We start from the raw sequence: 23,406 nt of genomic DNA, 5'->3' as shown, positions 1-23,406 counted from the left end.
AAACCACCCAAAAATGGTCAAAAGTCAACAGAAATGTCTTGAAAACATCAAGAATTGTTCTAAAACCACCAAAATTGGCGCGAAGCCCCCAGAGTTTCTTCCAAACCCAAGGGAGAGGTCTCAAACCGTCAAAAATTGGTTTGAAACCACCAAAAATTGGTGGAATCCCAATGGAACAGTCTTGAAACCATCAAAAATTGGTTGAAACCCACCAAAAATGGTTTGAAACCACCAAAATTAGGTCCAAACTCAACAGGAAGATCTTGAAACCATCAAAATTGGTTGAAAGCACCGAAAACGGTTTGAAACCATCAAAAAATGGACAAAACGCAACAGAAAGGTCGTGAAACATCAAAAATGAACCTAAACTCACCAAAAATGGCTCTGAAATGTCAAAAATTGGTGTAAACCCAAGGGAAAGGACTTGAAACCATCGAAGATTCGTTGAAACCATCAAAAATTGGCCTAAACCCACCAAAAATGGTTTGAAACCATCAAAGTTAGGTCCAAACTCAACAGAAAGGTCTTACAACATCAAGAATTGGTTGAAACCTTGGAAAACGCTTTTAAAACATCCAAAAATGGTCAAAGCTCAACTGGAAGGCCTTGAAACGGTCAAAAATTGGTTTGAACCCGGCAAAGTTTGGTTCAAACTCCACAGAAAAGTCTTGAAAGCACCAAAAATTGCTGTAAACCCACCAGGAATGGATGGAACCCACCAGAGATGGTTTGAGATCGCCGAAAATGAGCGAAATCCACTCAAAATAGCTCCAAACCCACCTGAAAGGTCCCGACCCTGCCCAAAACCCCCCCCGCCCCGCCCCGCCCCGACCCCGAATCCCCAAAACTCGACGGCAAAGCGACGGCAACGCCTCGGAACCGGCCCGGGAACGCCTGGGAAAGACAGAAAATATCCCGGAACCGACGGAATTCGGCAAAATCGGCGGCGCCCGAGAGGATTTTGGGGGGTTTTGGGTGGATTTTGGGAGGGGGCGCGTCGGCGGAGCGGGGGAGGGGCGGCGCGGCCGCCGCTCGTTTTATTAGAGAATAAAAATCTGGGGAGTTTTCCAAATCTTTGGGGTTTCTTGGGGGTGGTTTCGCCAAAATCGGACAGGTTTGGGCGGTTTCAATGGAAATTGGAGGGGTTTGTCCTGAAATTGAAGAGGTTTGGGGCGGTTTTGGTGAAAATTTGGGGATTTTGGTGAAAATGTGAGGTTTTTGGAGCGGTTTGGAGCAAAATTGGAAGTTTTGGGGTGGTTTTGATGAAATCCTGGGGTTCTTGAGGTGGTTTTGGTGGAGATTCGAAGTTTTGGGGTGGTTTTGACCCAAATTTGGAGAGGTTTGGGGTGGTTTTGATAAAAATTTGAGGTTCTTGGGGCGATTTGGACCAAACTTCGCAGATTTTGACCCGATTTTGCTGCGTTTGGCCAAAATTTGAGGGGTTTGGGGTGGTGTTGACCAAAATTTGCTGATTTTGTCCCAAATTTGCTGCATTTGACCAAGATTCGAGGATATGGGTCGGTTTAGGTCCAAATTTGAGGATTTTCGGTGGCTTTGATGGAAATTGTTGGAGTTTGAGCCAAAACTGAAGAGGCTTGGGTTGGCTTGGGTGAAAATTTTGGGGGCTTTGGGGTGGATTTTGGGGTTTTGGTGAGAATTTGAGGTTCTTGGAGTGGTTTGGAGAAATTTTGGGGTGGTTTTGATGAAATTCTGGGGTTCTTGAGGTGGCTTTGGTGGAGATTCCAAGTTTTGGGGTGGTTTTGACCCAAACTTAGAAGTTTTGGGGTGGTTTTGGAGAAAATTTGAGGTTCTTGGAGTGATTTTGACCAAAATTTGCTGCATTTGGCCTAAATGTGAGGGATTTGGGGAGGTTTTTGACCAAAATTTCAAATCCTTGGGGTGGTTCTTGTGAAGATTTCTGGGTTTTGGGGTGATTTTGATGAAAATTTGACGTTCTGGCCGTGGTTTTAACCAAAATTTGCTGATTTTGACCCAATTTTGCTGGGTTTGGGCAAAAGAGTGAACTGGGAGTCACTGGGATGGGGATACTGGGAGCACTGGGAGTACTGGGAATGAACTGGGAGTCACTGGGAATACTGGGAGGGGGATACTGGGCGTACTGGAGCACTGGGAGTGAACTGGGATTTCCTGGGAGTGAACTGGGATTCAGTGCGAGTTACTGGGAATGAACTGGGACTGAACTGGGAGTTACTGGGAAGGGGTTACTGGGAGCACTGGGAGGGGGACACTGGGAGCAAAGTGGGATTTACTGGGAATGAACTGGGAGTTTGTTACTGGGATGGGGATACTGGGGATACTGGGAGTCACTGGGAGTCACTGAGATTTACTGGGATGGGGTTACTGGGAGTTACTGGGGATGAACTGGGAGTCACTGGGATTGAACTGGGAGTTACTGGGAATGAACTGGGATGGGGATACTGGGAATACTGGGAGCTACTGGGAGTGAAGTGGGAGCCACTGGTAGTCAGTGGGAGTTACTGGGATGGGGATACGGGGAGCACTGGGAATACTGGGGATACTGGGAGTGAACTGGGAGTCACTGGGAGTGAACTGGGAGTCACTGGGAGTCGCTGGGAGTGAACTGGGAGTGAACTGGGAGTCACTGGGAGCGCTGGGATTGAACTGGGATTTACTGGGAATGAACTGGGAGTCTCTGGGAGCGCTGGGAGGGGGATACTGGGAGCACTGGGAATACTGGGAGGGGGATACTGGGCGTACTGGAGCACTGGGAGTGAACTGGGATTTACTGGGAGTGAACTGGGATTCAGTGCGAGTTACTGGGAATGAACTGGGAGTGAACTGGGAGCTGCTGGGATGGGGTTACTGGGAGTGAACTGGGAGTGAACTGGGATTTACTGGGAGTGAACTGGGATTCAGTGCGAGTTACTGGGAATGAACTGGGAGTGAACTGGGAGCTGCTGGGATGGGGTTACTGGGAGCACTGGGAGCACTGGGAGGGGGACACTGGGAGCAAAGTGGGATTTACTGGGAATGAACTGGGAGTTCGTTACTGGGATGGGGATACTGGGAGTCACTGGGAGTGAACTGGGAGTGAACTGGGAACGAACTGGGACTGAACTGGGAGCACTGGGATGGGGATACTGGGAGTTACTGGGAGTGAACTGGGAGTCACTGGGAGTTACTGGGAGTGAACTGGGAGTCACTGGGAGTGAACTGGGAGTGAACTGGGAGTCACTGGGAGTTACTGGGATGGGGTTACTGGGATTTACTGGGAGCTACTGGGAGTCACTGGGAGCCACCAGGGGGCGCCACCCCTCCCCAGCCGCCGCTGCGGGCCGGGCGGAAGCGCCTTTTCCCGCCTCACCGCAGGGGCGGGACTTTGACTCCTCTGACCAATAGGAGCTTCCTCTCCCGCCTCGCTGGGCGTTGATTGGTTGAAATGAGTGCTCTCAGCCAATCAGACCGCGAGGGAGGCGTGTTCTCGGCGAGCGGCGGGAATGGCGGACGAGCTGAGCGCTGAGGCGGCGCGGGAGATCCGCCGTGAGTCGGGGCTTTAATGGCGCTGAACGCGGTTTAAACGGCGCCGGAAGGGCTCTCATGAGGGCTGGAAGGGGGCACGGGCACCCTCAGGGCTCCAGGAGTCCCTGCCGCGCCGGAGCCTCCTCAGGCGGCCCCGCGGTCCCCTCAGGATTTGCCCCCCTCAGGCCGCCATGAGTGCCGAATGCCCTCACGGGGGTTAAAATCTTCACCCCGGGGCTTTTGAATCCCTCAAATCCCCTCACAGGAGCTCCAGTTCCCCTCACGGGGGTTCAAGTCTTCACCCCGGAGCTTTTCAGTCCCTCAAACCCCTCACAGGAACTCAGATTCCCGCACGGGTGTTTATATCTTCACTCTTGGGCTTTTCAATCCCTCAAACCCCTCACAGGAGCTCAATTCCCCTCACGAGTGGTTAAATTTTTATTTCGGTCTTTTGCAGTCCCTCAAACCCCTCCCAGGAGCTGCAATCCCCTCACGAATGTTTTAATTTTTATTTCGGGGCTTTTCAGTCCCTCAAACCCTTCCCAGGAGCTCAATTCCCCTCACGAGTGGTTAAATTTTTATTTCGGTCCTTTGCAGTCCCTCAAACCCCTCCCAGGAGCTGCAATCCCCTCACGATTGTTTCAATTTTTATTTCGGGGCTTTTCAATCCCTCAAACCCTTCCCAGGAGCTCAATTCCCCTCACGATTGTTTTAATTTTTATTTCGGGGCTTTTCAATCCCTCAAACCCTTCCCAGGAGCTCAATTCCCCTCACGATTGTTTTAATTTTTATTTCGGGGCTTTTCAGTCCCTCAAACCCCTCCCAGGAGCTCCAAATCCCCTCACAGTGCCCCCCAGAAGGGCTCAAATTCCCCCCAGAATTCTCAATTTTTTTCTTCTCGGAAGGACCCAAAAAATGCCCCAAATCCCCCCCAAAATTATCTTTTTTTTTTCCTCCCAAAAATACCCCAAATTCCCCCAAGATTTTTCTTTTTTTCCCCATAGAAGGACCCAAAAACCCCCCTTCAATATTCTCCTTTTTTCCCCCTCAGAAGAGCCAAAACCCCCCCAAATTCTCATTTTTTTCCCCCCAAAATTCTCATTTTTCCCCTCAGAAGGACCCAAAATCCCCCCAAATGTTTTGCTCTCAAAATTTAAATTTTTTCCCCAAAATTGTCCAAAATTCTCCTTTTTTTCCTTCACAAGGCCCCAAAATCCCCTCCCAAATTCTCATTTTCCCCCCAAAATTCTCCTTTTTCCCCTCAGAAGGACCCAAAATGCCCCCAATTTTTTTTCACCCCAAAATTCTCATTTTTTTTCCCCAAAATTGTCCAAAATTCTCCTTTTTTTCCCCTTAAAATTCGCAAACCACAAAAATTCTCCTTTTTTCCCCTCAGAAGGACCCAGAATCCCCTTCAAATTCCCTTTTTTCCCCCCAAAATTCTCCTTTTTCTCCCCCAAAATTCCCATTTTTTCCCCTCAGAAGGACCCAAAATCCCCCCAAATTTTTTTTCACCCCGAATTATATTTTTTTCCCCAAAATTGCCCAAAATTCTCCTTTTTTTCCCCCCTCAAAATTCCCAACTACCACAAAAATTCTCCTTTTTTCCCCTCAGGACCCAAAACCTCCCAAAATTCTCATTTTTCCCCCCAAAAATTCTCATTTTTTCCCCTCAAAAGGACCCAAAATTCTCTTTTTTTCTCCCACACAAAATTCTCCCTTTTCTGCCCAAAATTCTCTTTTTTCCTCCCGAATTTCTCCTTTTTTTCCCTCCCAAAATTCTCCTTTTTTACTGCTCCAAAGCACCCAAAACACCCCAAAATTCTCATTTTTTCCCCTCAAAAGGCCCCAAAATCCCCTCCAAATTCTCATTTTTTCCCCTCAGAAGGACCCAAAATCCCCCCAATTTTTTTTCTGTCAAAATTTAATTTTTTTCCCCAAAATTGTCCAAAATTCTCCTTTTTTTCCCCTCAGAAGGCCCCAAAATCCCCTCCAAATTCTCATTTTTTCCCCAAAAATTCTCATTTTTTCCCTCAGAAGGCCCCAAAATCCCCTCCAAATTCTCATTTTTTCCCCCCAAAATTCTCATTTTTCCCCTCAGAAGGACCCAAAATCCCCCCAAATTTTTTTTTCACCCCGAATTATATTTTTTTCCCCAAAATTGCCCAAAATTCTCCTTTTCTTCCCCCCTCAAAATTCCCAACTACCACAAAAATTCTCCTTTTTTCCCCTCAGGACCCAAAACCTCCCAAAATTCTCATTTTCCCCCCCAAAAATTCTCATTTTTTCCCCTCAAAAGGACCCAAAATTCTCTTTTTTTCTCCCACACAAAATTCTCCCTTTTCTGCCCAAAATTCTCTTTTTTCCTCCCGAATTTCTCCTTTTTTCCCCTCCCAAAATTCTCCTTTTTTACTGCTCCAAAGCACCCAAAACACCCCAAAATTCTCATTTTTTTCCCCTCAGAAGGCCCCAAAATCCCCCCAAATTTTTTTCTGTCAAAATTTAATTTTTTCCCCAAAATTGTCCAAAATTCTCCTTTTTTCCCCCTCAGAAGGACCCAAAATCCCCCCAAATTTTTTTCACCCCAAAATTTAATTTTTTTTTCCCCAAAATTCTCCTTTTTTCCCCTCAAAAGGCCCCAAAATCCCCCCCAAAATTCTCATTTTCCCCCCCAAAAATTCCCATTTTTTCCCCTCAGAAGGACCCAAAATCCCCCCAAATTTTTTTTTTCACCCCGAATTATATTTTTTTTCCCCAAAATTGCCCAAAATTCTCCTTTTTTCCCCCCCTCAAAATTCCCAACTACCACAAAAATTCTCCTTTTTTCCCCTCAGGACCCAAAACCTCCCAAAATTCTCATTTTTCCCCCCAAAAATTCTCATTTTTTCCCCTCAAAAGGACCCAAAATTCTCTTTTTTTCTCCCACACAAAATTCTCTCTTTTCCCCCCCAAAATTCTCTTTTTTCCTCCCGAATTTCTCCTTTTTTTCCCTCCCAAAATTCTCCTTTTTTACTGCTCCAAAGCACCCAAAACACCCCAAAATTCTCATTTTTTTCCCCTCAGAAGGCCCCAAAATCCCCCCAAATTTTTTTCTGTCAAAATTTAATTTTTTTCCCCAAAATTGTCCAAAATTCTCCTTTTTTTCCCCTCAGAAGGACCCAGAATCCCCTTCAAATTCCCTTTTTTCCCCCCAAAATTCTCCTTTTCCCCCCAAAAATTCTCCTTTTTCCCCTCAGAAGGACCCAAAATCCCCCAAATTTTTTTCACCCCAAAATTTAATTTTTTTCCCCCAAAATTCTCCTTTTTTTTCCCCTCAAAAGGCCCCAAAATCCCCCCCAAAATTCTCATTTTCCCCCCAAAATTCTCATTTTTCCCCCCAAAAATTCTCATTTTTTCCCCTCAGAAGGACCCAAAATCCCCCCAAATTTTTTTTTCACCCCGAATTATATTTTTTTCCCCAAAATTGCCCAAAATTCTCCTTTTTTTTCCCCCCTCAAAATTCCCAACTACCACAAAAATTCTCCTTTTTTCCCCTCAGGACCCAAAACCTCCCAAAATTCTCATTTTTCCCCCCAAAAATTCTCATTTTTTCCCCTCAAAAGGCCCCCAAAATCCCCTCCAAATTCTCATTTTTTCCCCAAAAATTCTCCTTTTCCCCCCAAAAATTCTCCTTTTTCCCCTCAGAAGGACCCAAAATCCCCCCAAATTTTTTTCACCACAAAATTATATTTTTTTCACCCCAAAATTCTCCTTTTTTTCCCCTCAAAAGGGCCCAAAAACTCCCAAAAATCTCATTTTTTTACCCCCAAAAAATCAAATTCCCCCCGAAATTTTTATCCCAGGGGAATAAAATCCCCCAAATTTGGGAATTTTGGGAATTCCCTGGATCCTTTTGAGAATTCTTTGGATTTTTTTTGGAATTTCTTGGATTTTTTTAGGAATTTCCTGGATTTTGGGGGAATTTTCTGGATTTTCTTTGGAATTTCTTGGAATTTTTGAGGAATTTTCTGGATTTTTTGTGGGAATTTCTTGGATTTTTTGGGAATTTTTTGAAATTTCTTGGAATTTTGGGGGGATTTTTTTTTTGTGGGAATTCCCTGGATTTTTATGGGAATTTCTTGGATTTTTAAAAAATTTCTTGGATTTCTTTGGGAATTTCTTTGATTTTTTTAGGAATTCCCTGGATTTTTGGGGGAATTTCTTGGATTTTTTGGGAATTTTTTGAAATTTCTTGAAATTTTGGGGGGATTTTTTTTTTGGTGGGAATTTCTTGGATTTTTATGGGAATTTCTTGGATTTTTTTGAAATGTCTTGGATTTTTAAAAAATTTCTTGGAATTTTTTGGGAATTTCTTGGATTTTTGTGGGAATTTCTTGGATTTTTTAAAAAATATCTTGGATTTTTTTGGGGAATGTTCTGGATTTTTTTAAACCCATCTGGATTTTAAAAAAAATCTTGGATTTTGGTGGGAATTTTCTGGATTTTCTTTGGAATTTCTTGAATTTTTAAAGGAATTTTCTGGATTTTTTGTGGGAATGTCTTGGATTTTTTTGGGAATTTTTTGAAATTTCTTGGATTTTTGGGGGGATTTTTTTATTTTTGTGGGAATTTTCTGGATTTTTTTGGGAATTTCTTGGATTTTTTTAAAATGTCTTGGATTTTTTTTGGAATTTCTTGGAATTTTTTAGGAATTTCTTGGATTTTTGTGGGAATTTCCTGGATTTTTATGGGAATTTTTTTAAATTTCTTGGATTTTTTGGGGGGATTTTTTTTATTTTTGTGAGAATTCCCTGGATTTTTATGGGAATTTCATGGATTTTTTAAAAATTTCTTGGATGTCTTTGGGAATTTCTTGGATTTTTAAGGAATTTTCTGGATTTTTATGGGAATTTCTTGGATTTTTTGGGGGAACATTTTGGATTTTTTTAAAATTTCTTGGATGTCTTTGGGAATTTCTTGGATTTTTTAAGGAATTTTCTGGATTTTTATGGAAATTCCCTGAATTTTTGTGGGATTTTTTAATTTTCGCGGGAATTTTCTTTGGAATTCCCTGGATTTTTGACAGAAATTCCCGGATTTTTGCTGACAATTCCCTAAATCCCCACTAAAAAATTCCCCAAACCCTCATCCCAAAAATCCCCTTTCAGGGAAAACCGATCCCAACCCAAATTCCCAATTTTTTTTCCCAATTCCCCATCCCAAACCGTTGGTAAATGGAATTTTTTTGGGAATTCCGGGCGGCAGAGCTGCAGAAATCCAAGGAGAAGTCGCGGCGGGTCGGGAACGCCGCCGAGGAAGCGGCCGCCTGCAACCGCCTGGGAGAGATCCTGGCTGCCCACGGTGAGAATTCCGGGAAAAATGGGAATTCCGGCTGGGAAAAGGGGGAAAAATGGGAATGGAGAGATCCTGGCTGCCCACGGTGAGGGGAATGCGGGAAAAATGGGAATGGGAATGGGAAAAATGGGGAAAATGGGAATGGAGAGATCCTGGCTGCCCACGGTGAGGGGAATGCGGGAAAACTGGGAAAACTGGGAAAAATGGGAATGGGAATGGGAATGGAGAGATCCTGGCTGCCCACGGTGAGAGGGAATGCCGGGAAAAACTGGGAATGGGAAAAGTGGGAAAAATGGGAATGGAGAGATCCTGGCTGCCCACGGTGAGGGGAATGCGGGGAAAAACTGGGAATGGGAATGGAAAAAGTGGGAATGGGAATGGGAAAAATGGGAATGGACTGGGAAACTGGGAGTGGAACTGGGAAAACTGGGAATTCTGAACTGGGAATGGGGCTGGAGAGATACTGGCTGCCCACGGTGAGGGGAATGCCGGGAAAAACTGGGAAAACTGGGGAAAATGGGAATGGGAAACTGGGAAAAATGGGAATGGGAATGGGAATGGGAAACTGGGAAAAATGGGAATGGGAATGGGAGAACTGGGAATGGAATTTTGGGATCAGGGCTGGGATTTTTGGGTCAGGGATGGGATTATGGGATCAGGGTTTGGAATTTGTGGGATGAGGGCTGGGATTTTGGGATCCTAGGCTGGAATTTTGGAATTTGGGATGAGGGCTGGAATTTTAGGGTCAAGGCTGGGAATTATGGAATCAGGGCTGGGATTGTGGAATCTGGGCTGGGATTTTAGGATCAGGGCTGGGATTTTGGGATGAGGGTTTGGAATTTTGGGATCAGGGCTGGAATTTTGGGATCAGGGCTGGAATTTCAGGGTCTGGGATTGGGATTTGTGGCATCAAGGCAGGGATTTTGGGATCAGGGCTGGAATTCTGGCAGTCAGGGCTGGGATTTTGGGCTCAGGGTTTGGAATTTTGGGATCAGGGTTTGGAATTTTGGGATCAGAGCTGGGATTTTGGGCTCAGGGCCGGGATTTCAGGATCCGGGATTGGGATTTGTGGCATCAGGGCTGGGATTTTGGGATCAGAGTTGGGATTTGTGGGATCAGGGCTGGGATTGTGGGCTCAGGGCCCGGATTTTGGGATCAGGGCTGGAATTCTGGCAGTCAGGGTTGGAATTTTGGGATCAGAGCTGGGATTTTGGGCTCAGGGTTGGGAGTTGCAGATCCTGGGCTGGGATTTTGGGATCAGGGCTGGGACTGTGGGCTCAGGGCCGGGATGTTTGGCTCAGGGATGGGGTTTTGGGCTGGGATTTTGGGATTTTTGGCTCAGGGCCAGGATGTCGGGCTGAGGGCTGGGGTTTTGGGCTGGGATGTTGGGATGCTGGGATCAGGGCCGGGATTTTGGGATGAGGGTTTGGGATGTTGGGATCAGGGCCAGGATTTTGGGATGCTGGGCTCAGGGCCGGGATGTTGGGCTGGGATTTTGGGATGCTGGGCTCAGGGCCGGGATGTTGGGCTGGGATTTGGGGATTCTGGGCTCAGGGCTGGGATGTTGGGCTGGGATTTGGGGATTTTGGGCTCAGGGCTGGGATGTTGGGCTGGGATGTTGGGCTCAGGGCCGGGATTTTGGGATGAGGGTTTGGGATGTTGGGCTCAGGGCCAGGATTTTGGGATGCTGGGCCCAGGGCTGGGATGTTGGGCTGGGATTTTGGGCTCAGGGCTGGGATGTTGGGCTGGGATTTTGGGATGCTGGGCTCAGGGCCGGGATGTTGGGCTGGGATTTTGGGATTTTGGGCTCAGGGCTGGGATGTTGGGCTGGGATTTTGGGATTTTGGGCTCAGGGCTGGGATTTTGGGCCGGGATTTTGGGATGCTGGGCTCAGGGCCAGGGTTCTGGGCTGGGATTTTGGGATGTCGGGCTCAGGGCTGGGGTTTTGGGCTGGGATTTTGGGATGTCGGGCTCAGGGCTGGGGTTTTGGGCTCAGGGCCGGGATTTTGGGCTGGGATTTTGGGATGTCGGGCTGAGGGCCGGGATTTTGGGCTGGGATGATGGGATTTTGGGATCAGGGCCGGGATTTTGGGATGCTGGGCTGAGGGCCGGGATTTTGGGCTGGGATGATGGGATTTTGGGATCAGGGCCGGGATTTTGGGATGCTGGGCTGAGGGCCGGGATTTTGGGCTGGGATGATGGGATTTTGGGATCAGGGCCGGGATTTTGGGATGCTGGGCTCTGGGCCGGGGTTTTGGGCTGGGATTTTGGGATGTCGGGCTCCGGGCCGGGGTTTTGTGCCGGGATTTTGGGATTTTGGGCTGGGATTTTGGGATGTCGGGCTCCGGGCCGGGGTTTTGTGCCGGGATGTTGGGATGTGGGGCTGGGATTTTGGAGCCGCGCGCTCAGGCGTTCCCGTTCCCGTTCCCGTTCCCGTTCCCAGGGCGTTTCCGGGAGGCGCTGGAGCAGCACCGGGAGGAGCTGCGGCTGCTGGAGGGCGCCGGCGACGCGCTGGGCTGCGCCGTGGCGCACCGCAAGGTGGGCGAGCGCCTGGCCGAGCTGCAGAGCTTCCCACAGGCCCTGCAGGTGAGGGGAGCCGCAATTCCGGGAATTGCGGGAATGCTGGGAATGCTGGGAATGCTGGGAATGCTGGGGTGGGGTTTGGAGGGGTTTGGGAAGGAGGGAAATCGGGAAAATGGGAAAATCTGGAGCGCCTGGCCGAGCTGCAGAGCTTCCCTCAGGCCCTGCAGGTGAGGGGAGCCGGAATTCCGGGAATTCTGGGAATGCTGGGAATGCTGGGAATGCTGGGGTGGGGTTTGGAGGGGTTTGGGAAAGAGGGAAAACAGGAAAATGGGAAAAATGGGAAAATCTGCCGAGCTGCAGAGCTTCCCCCAGGCCCTGCTGGTGAGGGGAACCGGAATTCCGGGAACTCTGGGAATTTTTGGGAATCCTAGAGAGGTTTGGAGGGGATTTTGGGAAGTGGGATTGGAGTTTGGGAATGTTGGAGGGGATTTTGGGATGGGTTTGGGAGGAAAACTGGTAAAATTTGGAGCGCCTGGCCGAGCTGCAGAGCTTCCCCCAGGCCCTGCAGGTGAGGGGAACCGGAATTCCGGGAATTCTGGGAATTTTTGGGAATGCTGGGAATGCTGGGGTGGGGTTTGGAGGGGTTTGGGAAGGAGGGAAAACGGGAAAATGGGAAAATCGGGAGCGCCTGGCCAAGCTGCAGAGCTTCCCTCAGGCCCTGGAGGTCAGGGAAGATGGGAATTTTGGGAATTCTGGGAATTCTGGGAATGTTGGGAATGCTGGGGTGGGGTTTGGAGGGGTTTGGGAAGGAGGAAAACGGGAAAATGGGAAAATCGGGAGCGCCTGGCCCTGAGCTCTGGAGATTCCCCCAGGCCCTGCAGGTGAGGCAATAGGAGTTTTGGGAATTTGGGGGAATTTTTGGGAATCCTAGAGCGGTTTGGAGGGGATTTCGGGAAGTGGGATTGGATTTTGGGAATGTTGGGAGGAGGTTTTGGGAGTTTGGGATGGGTTCGGGAGGGGAAATGGGAAAATCGGAGGCACCTGACCGAGCTCTGCAGGTTCCTCAAGGCCCTGGAGGTGAGGGGAACCCGGAATTCCGGGAATGCTGGGAACGTTGGGAATGTTGGGAATGCTGGGCTGGGGTTTGGAGGGTTTTGGGAAGGAGGGAAATCGGGAAAATGCGAAAATCTGCCGAGCTGCAGAGCTTCCCCCAGGCCCTGCAGGTGAGGGGAACCGGAATTCCGGGAATTCTGGGAATGCTGGGAATGCTGGGGTGGGGTTTGGAGGGGTTTGGGAAAGAGGGAAACTGGGAAACTGGGAAAATGGGAAAATCGGGGGCGCCTGGCCGAGCTGCAGAGCTTCCCCCAGGCCCTGCAGGTGAGGGGAAATGGGAATTTTGGGAATTTTTGGGAATTTTTGGGAATGTTGGAGGGGTTTGGAGGGGGTTTCGAGGAGTGGGATTGGATTTTGGGAATGTTGGGAGGAGGTTTTGGGAGTTTGGGATGGGTTCGGGAGGGGAAATGGGAAAATCGGGAGCGCCTGGCCGAGCTGCCGAGCTTCCCACAGGCCCTGGAGGTCAGGGAAAATGGGAATTTTGGGAATTTCAGGAATTCTGGGAATGTTGGGAATGCTGGGATGGGGTTTGGGGGGCATTTGAGGGGACTGGGATTGGAATGTTGGGAATTTGGAAATGGAATTTGGGATTTTTTGCGATTCTGGGAATGGATTTTGGGAGTTTTGGAGAGGAGATTTGGGAGTTTGGGTGGGAATTCGGGAATCCCAAAATTCCATTCCCAGAATTCCCAAAATCCAACCTCAGAAATCCCAAATCCAATCCCAAATTCCCAAAAATCCAATCTCACAATTCCCAAAATCCACTCCACTTCCAAATTGCCAAAATTCCACTTCCAGAATTCCCAAAAATCCAATCTCAGACGACCAAAATCCAATCCCAGATTCCCAAAATTGCATTCCCAGATTCCCAAAATCCACTCCCAAATTCCCAAAATTCCACTCCCAGAATTCCAAAAATCCAATCCCAGAATTCCAAAAATCCAATCCCAGATTCCCAGAAAGCCAATCTCACAATTCCCAAAATCCACACCCATTACTCCCAATTTCTTCCCCTTTTCTCCCAATTTTTTCCATTTTTTCCCCATTTTTTCCCAATTTCTCCCATTTTTCTCCCAAATTTCCCCAATTTTAACCAATTTCTCCCATTTTTTCCCCAGTTTTCCCTCAGCCCCAGCTGCAGCCCCTCTCCCTGCCCAGGGCTCTTGGACTCCTCAGGGCCACAAATTTCTCCCATTTGAACTCATTTTTTCCAGTTTTTTCCCAATTTTTAACTCATTTTTTCCCCAAATTTTCCCAATCTTCTCCCATTTTCCCCATTTTTAACCAATTTTGCCATTTTTGTCCCCATTTTCCCCTCAGCCCCAGCTGCAGCCCCTCTCCCTGGCCCGGCAGCTCTCGGACCCCTCAGGGCCACAAATTTCTCCCCATTTCTCCCATTTTTACCGATTTTTTCCCATTTTTTTCCCATTTTTTCCCAAATCTTCTCCCATTTTCCCCGTTTTTAACGGATTTCCCGGTTTTTCCCCCGTTTCCAGCACCAGCTCCAGCACCTGTTCCTGGCCCGGCAGCTGGCTGACCCGCCGGAGCAGCAAATTTCTCCCATTTTAACTCAATTTTTCTATTTTTTTCCTAATTTTTCCCCAATTTTTCCCATTTTTTTCCCAAATTTCTCCCCAATTTCCCAATTTCCCCCAATTTTTCCCCAATTTCCCCTCAGCCCCAGCTGCAGCCCCTCTCCCTAACCCAGAAGCTCTTGGTCCCCTCAGGGCCACAAATTTCTCCCCATTTCTCCCATTTTAACTCAATTTCCCCCAATTTTTTCCCAATTTTTCCCCAATTTTTCCCATTTTTTCCCAAATCGTCTCCCATTTTCCCCGTTTTTAACGGATTTCCCGGTTTTTCCCCCCATTTTCCCCTCAGCCCCAGCTGCAGCACCTGTTCCTGGCCCGGCAGCTCTCGGCCCCCTCAGAGCAGCAAACTTCTCCCATTTTAACTCATTTTCCCCAATTTTTTCCCAATTTTTTCCAAGTTTTTCCCAAATTTCCCCATTTTTTCCCCAATTTCTCCCCTTTTCTTCCAATTTTCCCCATTTTTAACCAATTTCCCCGTTTTTTTCCCCTCAGCCCCAGCTGCAGCCCCTCTCCCTGGCCTGGCAGCTCTCAGACCCCTCAGGGCCACAAATTTCTCCCATTTCTCCTATTTTAACTCATTTTTTCCCAAATTTTTCCCAAATTTTTCCCATTTTTCCCTTTTTTTCCCAATTTCTCCCGTTTTCCTCCCAATTTTAACCAATTTCCCCCATTTTTTCCCCAATTTTCCCTCAGCCCCAGCTGCAGCCCCTCTCCCTGACCCGGCAGCTCTCGGTCCCCTCAGAGCCACAAGTTTCTCCCATTTCTTCCCATTTTAACCGATTTTTTCCCAAATTTTCCCAATTTTTCCCCAATCGTCTCCCATTTTCCCCGTTTTTAACGGATTTCCCGGTTTTTCCCCCCATTTTCCCCTCAGCACCAGCTGCAGCCCCTGTTCCTGGCCCGGCAGCTGGCTAACCCGCCGGAGCAGCAAATTTCTCCCATTTCACCCCTTTTTAACTCATTTTTTCCCAATTTTTCCTGAAATTTTCCCCCAAATTTCCCCATTTTCCCCATTTTTCCCAATTTTCCCCATTTTTAACCAATTTCCCCATTTTTTCCCCTCAGCCCCAGCTGCAGCCCCTGTTCCTGGCTCGGCAGCTCTCGGCCCCCTCAGAGCAGCAAACTTCTCCCATTTTAACTCATTTTCCCCAATTTTTTCCCAATTTTTTCCAAGTTTTTCCCAAATTTCCCCATTTTTCCCCCAATTTCTCCCCTTTTCTTCCAATTTTCCCCATTTTTAACCAATTTCCCCGTTTTTTTCCCCTCAGCCCCAGCTGCAGCCCCTGTTCCTGGCCCGGCAGCTGGGTGACCCCTCAGGGCCACAAATTTCTCCCATTTCTCCCCATTTCAACTCATTTTTCCCAAATTATTTCCCAAATTTTCCCATTTTTTTCCCAAATTTTCCCCAATCTTCTCCCATTTTCCCTGTTTTTAACGGATTTCCCGGTTTTTCCCCCAATTTTCCCCTCAGCACAAGCTGCAGCACCTGTTCCTGGCCCGGCAGCTCGGTGACCCCTCAGGGCCACAAATTTCTCGCCATTTTGACTCATTTCCCCCATTTTTTCCCCAACTTTTTCCAAGTTTTTCCCAAATTTCCCCATTTTTTCCCCAATTTCTCCCCATTTTTCCCAATTTTCCCCAATTTTTCCCAATTTCCCCTCAGCCCCAGCTGCAGCCCCTGTTCCTGGCCCAGCAGCTCTTGGTCCCCTCAGAGCCGCAAATTTCTCCCATTTCTCCCCATTTTAACTCAATTTCCCCCAATTTTTTCCCAATTTTTTCCCAAATTTTCCCATTTTTCCCCCAATCTTCTCCCGTTTTTAACGGATTTCCCTGTTTTCCCCCCGTTTTCCCCTCAGCACCAGCTGCAGCACCTGTTCCTGGCCCGGCAGCTCGGTGACCCCGCGGAGCAGCAGCGCGCCTGGGCCACCATCGGCCGCACCTTCCTCTTCATGGCCGAGGGCCCCGAGCCTCCCGACGTTCCCGAGCTCCCGGAATTCCCGGAATTCCCGCAGATCCCCGAGGGATCCCTGGAGGCCGAGGACGCCGCGGAGAATTCGGGAAGCGAGGGAAATTCGGGAATTTTGGGGGCTCCGGCCGCGCTGCGCCGGGCGCTGCAGGCCTTCCACAACAGCCTCAGCGTGCTGGACACGCAGCTGGAAGGTGAGGGGGTGTCTGGGGAAATTTTGGGAATTTTTGGAATATTTGGGAATTTTGGGAAAAATTGGGACATTTTGAGGAGATTTTAGGAGTTTTGGGGAGGTTTTTTGGGAATTTTTGGGGGTTTTTGCCTTTTTTTTGGAGTTTTTGGGATTGTTTTTGGGATTTTTTGGAGTTTTTGGGGAATTTTTTCGGTGAGTTTTTGGGGAAATTTGGGAATTTTGGGAAAAAATGGGAATTTTTGGGGGGATTTCAGGAGTTTTTGGGAGGTTTTCTGGCTTTTTTTTGAGTTTTTGGGAATTTTTTTGGAGATTTTGAGATGGTTTAGGGGATTTTTTGGGATTATTTTTTGAATTATTTGAGATATTTTTGGGGATTTTTGGGAGGCTTTTTGGGGGAACTTTTGGAAATTTTGGGGATTGTTTTGGGGGATTTTTGGGGCTGTTTTGGGATTTGGGGATGCAATTTTGGGCTCTGGAGCCGTTCCACAGCAGCCTCAGCGTGCTGGACACGGCTGGAAGGTGAGGGGGGGTGGGGAATTTTTTGGGAATTCTTCGGAATTTTTTTGGGAAATTTGGGAATTTTGGGAAAAATTGAGAATTTTGGGGCAATTTCAGGAGTTTTTGGGAGGTTTTCTGGCAGTTTTTGGGGGTTTTGGGAATTTTTGGGGATTTTTTGGGGATTTTTTGGGGAGTTTTTGAGGTTTTTTTGGATTTTGGGAATTTTTGGGGAGATTTTTTGGGGAAATTGGGGAGTTTTGGGAAAAATTGGGAATTTTTGGATTTCAGGAGTTTTTGGGAGGTTTTCTGGCTTTTTTTTGAGTTTTTGGGATTTTTTTTGGAGATTTTGAGATGGTTTAGGGGATTATTTTGGGATTATTTTTTGAATTATTTGAGATATTTTTGGGGATTTTTGGGAGGGTTTTTGGGGGAACTTTTGGAAATTTTGGGGATTGTTTTGGGGGATTTTTTGGGGAATTTTTGGGGCTGTTTTGGGATTTGGGGATGCAATTTTGGGGTCTGGAGCCGTTCCACAACAGCCTCAGCGTGCTGGACACGCAGCTGGAAGGTGAGGGGGGGTGGGGAATTTCGGGAATTCTTGGGAATTTTTTGGGAAAATTTGGGAATTTTGGGAAAAAATGGGAATTTTTGGGGGGATTTCAGGAGGTTTTGGGAGGTTTTCTGGCTTTTTTTTGAGTTTTTGGGAATTTTTTTGGAGATTTTGAGATGGTTTAGGGGATTATTTTGGGATTATTTTTTGAATTATTTGAGATATTTTTGGGGATTTTTGGGAGGCTTTTTGGGGGAACTTTTGGAAATTTTGGGGATTGTTTTGGGGGATTTTTGGGGCTGTTTTGGGATTTGGGGATGCAATTTTGGGCTCTGGAGCCGTTCCACAGCAGCCTCAGCGTGCTGGACACGGCTGGAAGGTGAGGGGGGGTGGGGAATTTCAGGAATTGTTGGGATTTTTTTGGGAAAAATTGGGAATTTTGGGAAAAATTGGGAATTTTGGGGGGGATTTCAGGATTTTTTGGGAGGATTTATGCCATTTTTGGGGGGTTTTTGGGAAGTTTTTGGGATTTTTTGGAATTTTTTGGGGTTTTTTTTTTGGAATTTTGGGAATTTTTTTGGAATTATTTGGGGAAATTTGGGAATTTTGGGAAAATTTGCGAATTTTGGGGGGATTTCAGGAGGTTTTGGGAAGTTATTGGGGTTTTTTTGCAAGTTTTTTTGGAGGTTTTGGGATTGTTTTGGGGATTGTTGGGATGTTTTTGGAGTTTTTTTGGAATTTGGGGAATTTTTGGGGAAAATTTGGCAATTTTTTGGGAAAAATTGGGAATTTTTGAGGGGATTTTAGGAGTTTTTGGGAGGTTTTTTGGGAATTTTTGGGGTTTTTTGCCATTTTTTGGAGTTTTTGGGATTGTTTTGGGGATTTTTTGGAAGTTTTTGAGGGGTTTTTTTTGGAATTTTGGGAAATTTTTGGGAGATTTTTTGGGAAAATTTGGGAATTTTGGGAAAAATTGGGAAGTTTTGGGGGGATTTCAGGAGTTTTTAGGAGGTTTTTTGGCATTTTTGCCATTTTTTTTGGAGTTTTGGGGATTTTTTTGAGGATTTTTTTGAATTATTTTTTGAAGTTTTTGGAATTTTTTGGGAAATTTTTGGGAGTTTTTGGGGGGATTTTTGGGAATTTTTGGGGGGATTTTTTGGGGATTTGGGGGGGATTTTTTAGGAATTTTTGGGGCTGTTTTGGGATTTGGGGGTGCAATTTTGGGCTCTGGAGCCGTTCCAGCTGGACACACAACTGGAATGTGAGGGGCTTTGGGGAATTTTGGGAAAATTTGGGACAATTTGGGAAATTTTGGGAATTTTTGGGAAAATTTGGGAACTTTTGGAGAAATTTTGGGACTTTTTTAGAACTTTTTAGGGATTTTTTGGGGGAATTCTTTTGGATTTTTTTCATATTTTTTGGGAGTTTTTGGGGAATTTTTTGGGAAATTTTTGGGATTTTTTTTGGAATTTGTTGGTAAACTTTTGGGAGTTGTTTTTAGGAATTTTGGGGAAGATTTTTGGGAATCTTGGTGAATTTTTAGGATTATTTTGGGAATTTTTTGGGGAATATTCGGGGATTTTTTTTTTTTTGATTGTTTAGGAATTATTGGGGAAATTTTGGGAATTTTTGATTTTTTTTTGGAATTATTTGGGAATTTTGTGGAGTTTTTTTGGGAATTTTTGGGATTTTTGGGGGGGATTTTTTTAGGAATTGTTTAGGATTTTTTTGGAATTTTTTGGGAATTCTGGGATTTTTTTAGGATTTTTGGGGGAATTCTGGAGATTTTTGGGAGATTTTTTGGGAAAATTTGGAAATCTTGGGAAAAATTGGGAATTTTTGGGAGGATTTCAGGAGTTCTTGGGAGATTTTGGGAATTTTTTTTGACTTTTTAAAGATTTTCTGGGGATTTTTTTTAAGTTTTTGGGATTTTTTGGGAGGTTTTTGGGGGAATTTTGGGAAATTTTGGGAATTTTTGGGGGGAATTTTTGGGGGGATTTTTTGAGGATGTTTTTATGGATTTTTGGGGGGGATTTGGAGCCTTTTGGGGGATTTTTTGGGACATTTTGGGGGATTTTAGAAGGTTTTGGGTGGGGTTTTTTGGGCAGTTTTTGGGAGTTTTTTAGGGAGTGCTTTGGGATTTATTTTAGGAATTATTTCGGATTTTTTGGGAGATTTTTTGGGGAATTTTGGGAATTTTTGGGGATTTTTTGGTGAATTTGGGGGATTTATGAGCAGAATTTGTGGAACGTGGGAGGGGAATTTTGGGATTTGGGAATCGAATTTTGAGAACTGGGAGTGGAATGAGGATCCCAAATTCTGGGATTTCAACCCCAAATCCCGGAATTTCGATCCCAAATCCTGGAATTCCCAGTCCCAAATCCCAGAATTCCCACTTTTCCAGTCCCAAATCCAGGAATTCTCATTCCAAATTCTGGAATCCTCATCCCAAATCCCCAGATTTTGATCCCAAATCCGGGAATTCTGATCCCAAATTCCAAACTTTCACTCCCAAATCCCGGAATCCTGATCTCAGATCCCAAATCCTGATCCCGAATCCCCGATCCCCAAATCCCAAATCCCAGAATTTGGAAAGTTTGATCCCCAAATCCCAAATCCTGGAATTCCAACCCCAAATCCTGGAATTTCACTCTCAAATCTCGGATTTTTGTATCCCAAATCTCCAAATCCCAAATCTTGGAATTCCGACCCCAAATTTTGATCCCACATCCCAGAATTCCCAGAATTCCCATTTTTCCCGTTGTTTCCAGGCGTGCTCCCTGCCCGTGAGCTGGCTCGGATGCGCAGCCGCCTCTTCCTGGCATTCCTGACCCCAAATCCCCATCCCAAATCCCAGAATCCCAATCCTAAATCTCAATCCCAAATCCTGGAATTCTGATCCCAAATCCTGGAATTTCTGACCCCGAAGCCTGGAATTCTGGTCACAAATCCCCGAATTTTGTTCGCCAGTCTCCAGATTTCAATCCCAAATCCCTGAATTCCGATCCCAAATCCCAAAATCCTCAATCCCAATCCCAACATCCCAGCATTCCCAGCATTCCCAGCATTCCCAGAATTCCCATTTTTCCCGTTGTTTCCAGGCGTGCTCCCCGCCCAGGAGCTGGCTCGGATGCGCAGCCGCCTCTTCCCGCCATTCCCCACCCCAAATCCCAACCCCAAATCCCAGAATTCCGATCCCAAATCCCTGATCCCACATCCCAGCATTCCCAGAATTCCCAGCATTCCCATTTTTTTCCTGATTTTCCCATTTTTTCCCATTCCAGGCGTGCTCCCTGCCTGGGATCTGGCTCGGATGCGCAGCCGCCTCTTCCCGGCATTCCCCATCCCAAATCTCCAAATCCCAACCCCACATCCCAGAATCCCAATCCCAGGTCCCAGAATTCCGATCCCAAATCCGAGATCCCACATCCCAGAATTCCGATCTGAAATCCCAAATCCCAACATCCCAGAATTCCCATTTTTCCCGTTGTTTCCAGGCGTGCACCCTGCCTGGGAGCTGGCTCGGATGCGCAGCCGCCTCTTCCCGGCATTCCCCATCCCAAATCTCCAAATCCTCAATCCCAAATCCCAACATCCCAGCATTCCCATAATTCCCAGCATTCCCAGCATTCCCAGAATTCCCAGAATTCCCATTTTTTTCCCGTTGTTTCCAGGCATGCTCCCCAGCCGGGAGCTGGCCCGCATGCGCAGCCGCCTCTTCCTGCCATTCCCAATCCCAAATCCCCAAATTCCCTTCCCAAATCCCAACATCCCGGCATTCCCATAATTCTGAGCATTCCCAGAATTCCCGTTTTCCCCATTTTTTCCAGGCGTGCTCCCCGCCCAGGAGCTGGCTCGGATGCGCAGCCGGCTCTTCCTGGCATTCCTGACCCCAAATCCCCAAATCCCCACATCCCAGAATCCCAATCCCAAGTCCCAGAATTCCGATCCCAAATCCGAGATCCCACATCCCAGAATTCCGATCTCAAATCCCAAATCCCAACATCCCAGAATTCCCAGAATTCCTGGTTTTCTAGGCGTGCTCCCTGCCTGGGAGCTGGCTCGGATGCGCAGCCGCCTCTTCCCAGCATTCCCCACCCCAAATCCCCAAATCCCAATCCCAAAACCCCAAATCCCAATCCCGAATCCCCAAATCCTCAATTCTAAATTCCAATCCCACCTCCCAGCATTCCCAGCATTCCCAGAATTCCCGTTTTTCCCATTTTTTCCAGGCGTGCTCCCCGCCCAGGAGCTGGCTCGGATGCGGAGCCGCCTCTTCCTGCCATTCCCCACCCCAAATCCCCAAATCCCCATCCCAAATCCCAGAATCCCAATCCCAAATCCCAGAATTCTGATCCCAAATCCCAATCCCCCATCCCAGGATTCCCAGCATTCCCAAAATTCCCATTTTTCCCGTTGTTTCCAGGCGTGCTCCCTGGGCGGGAGCTGGCTCGGATGCGGAGCCGCCTCTTCCTGCCATTCCCCACCCGAAATCCCCAAATCCCCATCCCAAATCCCAGAATCCCAATCCCAAAACCCCAAATCCCAATCCCGAATCCCCAAATCCTCAATTCCAAATCCCAATCCCACCTCCCAGCATTCCCAGCATTCCCAAAATTCCCGTTTTCCCCATTTTTTCCAGGCGTGCTCCCATGCCGGGAGCTGGCCCGCATGCGCAGCCGCCTCTTCCCAGCATTCCCCACCCCAAATCCCAGAATCCCAATCCCAAAACCCCAAATCCCAATCCCGAATCCCCAAATCCTCAATTCTAAATTCCAATCCCACCTCCCAGCATTCCCAGCATTCCCAGAATTCCCATTTTTCCCATTTTTTCCAGGCGTGCTCCCCGCCCAGGAGCTGGCTCGGATGCGCAGCCGCCTCTTCCTGGCATTCCCCATCCCAAATCCCCAAATCCTCAATCCCAAATCCCAACATCCCAGCATTCCCATAATTCCCAGCATTCCCAGCATTCCCAGAATTCCCAGAATTCCCATTTTTTTCCCGTTGTTTCCAGGCATGCTCCCCGGCCGGGAGCTGGCTCGGATGCGCAGCCGCCTCTTCCTGCCATTCCCCACCCCAAATCCCCAAATCCCCAAATCCCCATCCCAAATCCCAGAATCCCAATCCCAAATCCCAGAATTCTGATCCCAAATCCCAATCCCACATCCCAGCATTCCCAGCATTCCCAAAATTCCCGTTTTCCCCGTTGTTTCCAGGCGTGCTCCCATGCCGGGAGCTGTCCCGCATGCGCAGCCGCCTCTTCCTGCCATTCCCAATCCCAAATCCCCAAATTCCCTTCCCAAATCCCAACATCCCGGCATTCCCATAATTCCCAGCATTCCCAGCATTCCCAGAATTCCCATTTTTTCCCCCGTTTTTCCCATTCCAGGCGTGCTCCCTGGGCGGGAGCTGGCCCGCATGAGCAGCCGCCTCTTCCTGGCATTCCTGACCCCAAATCCCAACCCCACATCCCAGAATCCCAATCCCAAGTCCCAGAATTCCGATCCCAAATCCGAGATCCCACATCCCAGAATTCCGATCTCAAATCCCAAATCCCAACATCCCAGAATTCCCGGTTTTCTAGGCGTGCTCCCTGCCTGGGAGCTGGCTCGGATGCGCAGCCGCCTCTTCCTGCCATTCCCAATCCCAAATCCCCAAATTCCCTTCCCAAATCCCAACATCCCGGCATTCCCATAATTCCCAGCATTCCCAGCATTCCCAGAATTCCCAGAATTCCCATTTTTTCCCCCGTTTTTCCCATTCCAGGCGTGCTCCCTGTCCGGGAGCTGTCCCGCATGCGCAGCCGCCTCTTCCCGGCATTCCCCACCCCAAATCCCCAAATCCCAATCCCAAATCCCAGAATCCTCAATCCCAGCATTCCCAGAATTCCCGATTTTCCCAGAATTCCCTTTTTTTTTTCCGCATTTTTTCCCATTCCAGGCGTGCTCCCGTGCCGTGAGCTGGCCCGCATGCGCAGCCGCCTCTTCCTGCCATTCCCCACCCCAAATCCCCAAATTCCCTTCCCAAATCCCAACATCCCGGCATTCCCATAATTCCCAGCATTCCCAGCATTCCCAGAATTCCCAGAATTCCCATTTTTTTCCCGTTGTTTCCAGGCGTGCTCCCCGGCCGGGAGCTG

The 23,406-nt window shown here is 47.6% G+C and overlaps 1 protein-coding gene across 1 annotated transcript in view; it reads left to right on the top strand.

Annotated features, from left to right (window-relative positions):
• The first annotated feature begins 3,456 nt into the window (after nt 1-3,456).
• Nucleotides 3,457-23,406, top strand: part of TONSL (tonsoku like, DNA repair protein) — a 48,830-nt gene continuing 28,880 nt past the window's right edge. Inside the window, exons 1-5 of the mRNA XM_038126947.1 lie at nt 3,457-3,522; nt 8,746-8,841; nt 11,279-11,421; nt 15,920-16,223; nt 21,910-21,936. Of these exons, the coding sequence (XP_037982875.1) occupies nt 3,480-3,522; nt 8,746-8,841; nt 11,279-11,421; nt 15,920-16,223; nt 21,910-21,936 (613 nt within the window). The 5' untranslated portion in view covers nt 3,457-3,479. The remainder of the gene's footprint in view (nt 3,523-8,745; nt 8,842-11,278; nt 11,422-15,919; nt 16,224-21,909; nt 21,937-23,406) is intronic.

This window comes from Motacilla alba, chromosome 2 (assembly GCF_015832195.1).
Source record: "Motacilla alba alba isolate MOTALB_02 chromosome 2, Motacilla_alba_V1.0_pri, whole genome shotgun sequence".
NCBI lineage: Eukaryota > Metazoa > Chordata > Aves > Passeriformes > Motacillidae > Motacilla > Motacilla alba.
The sequence above is the reverse complement of the archived record's forward strand: the minus strand, read 5'-3'. Positions and strand labels throughout refer to the sequence as shown.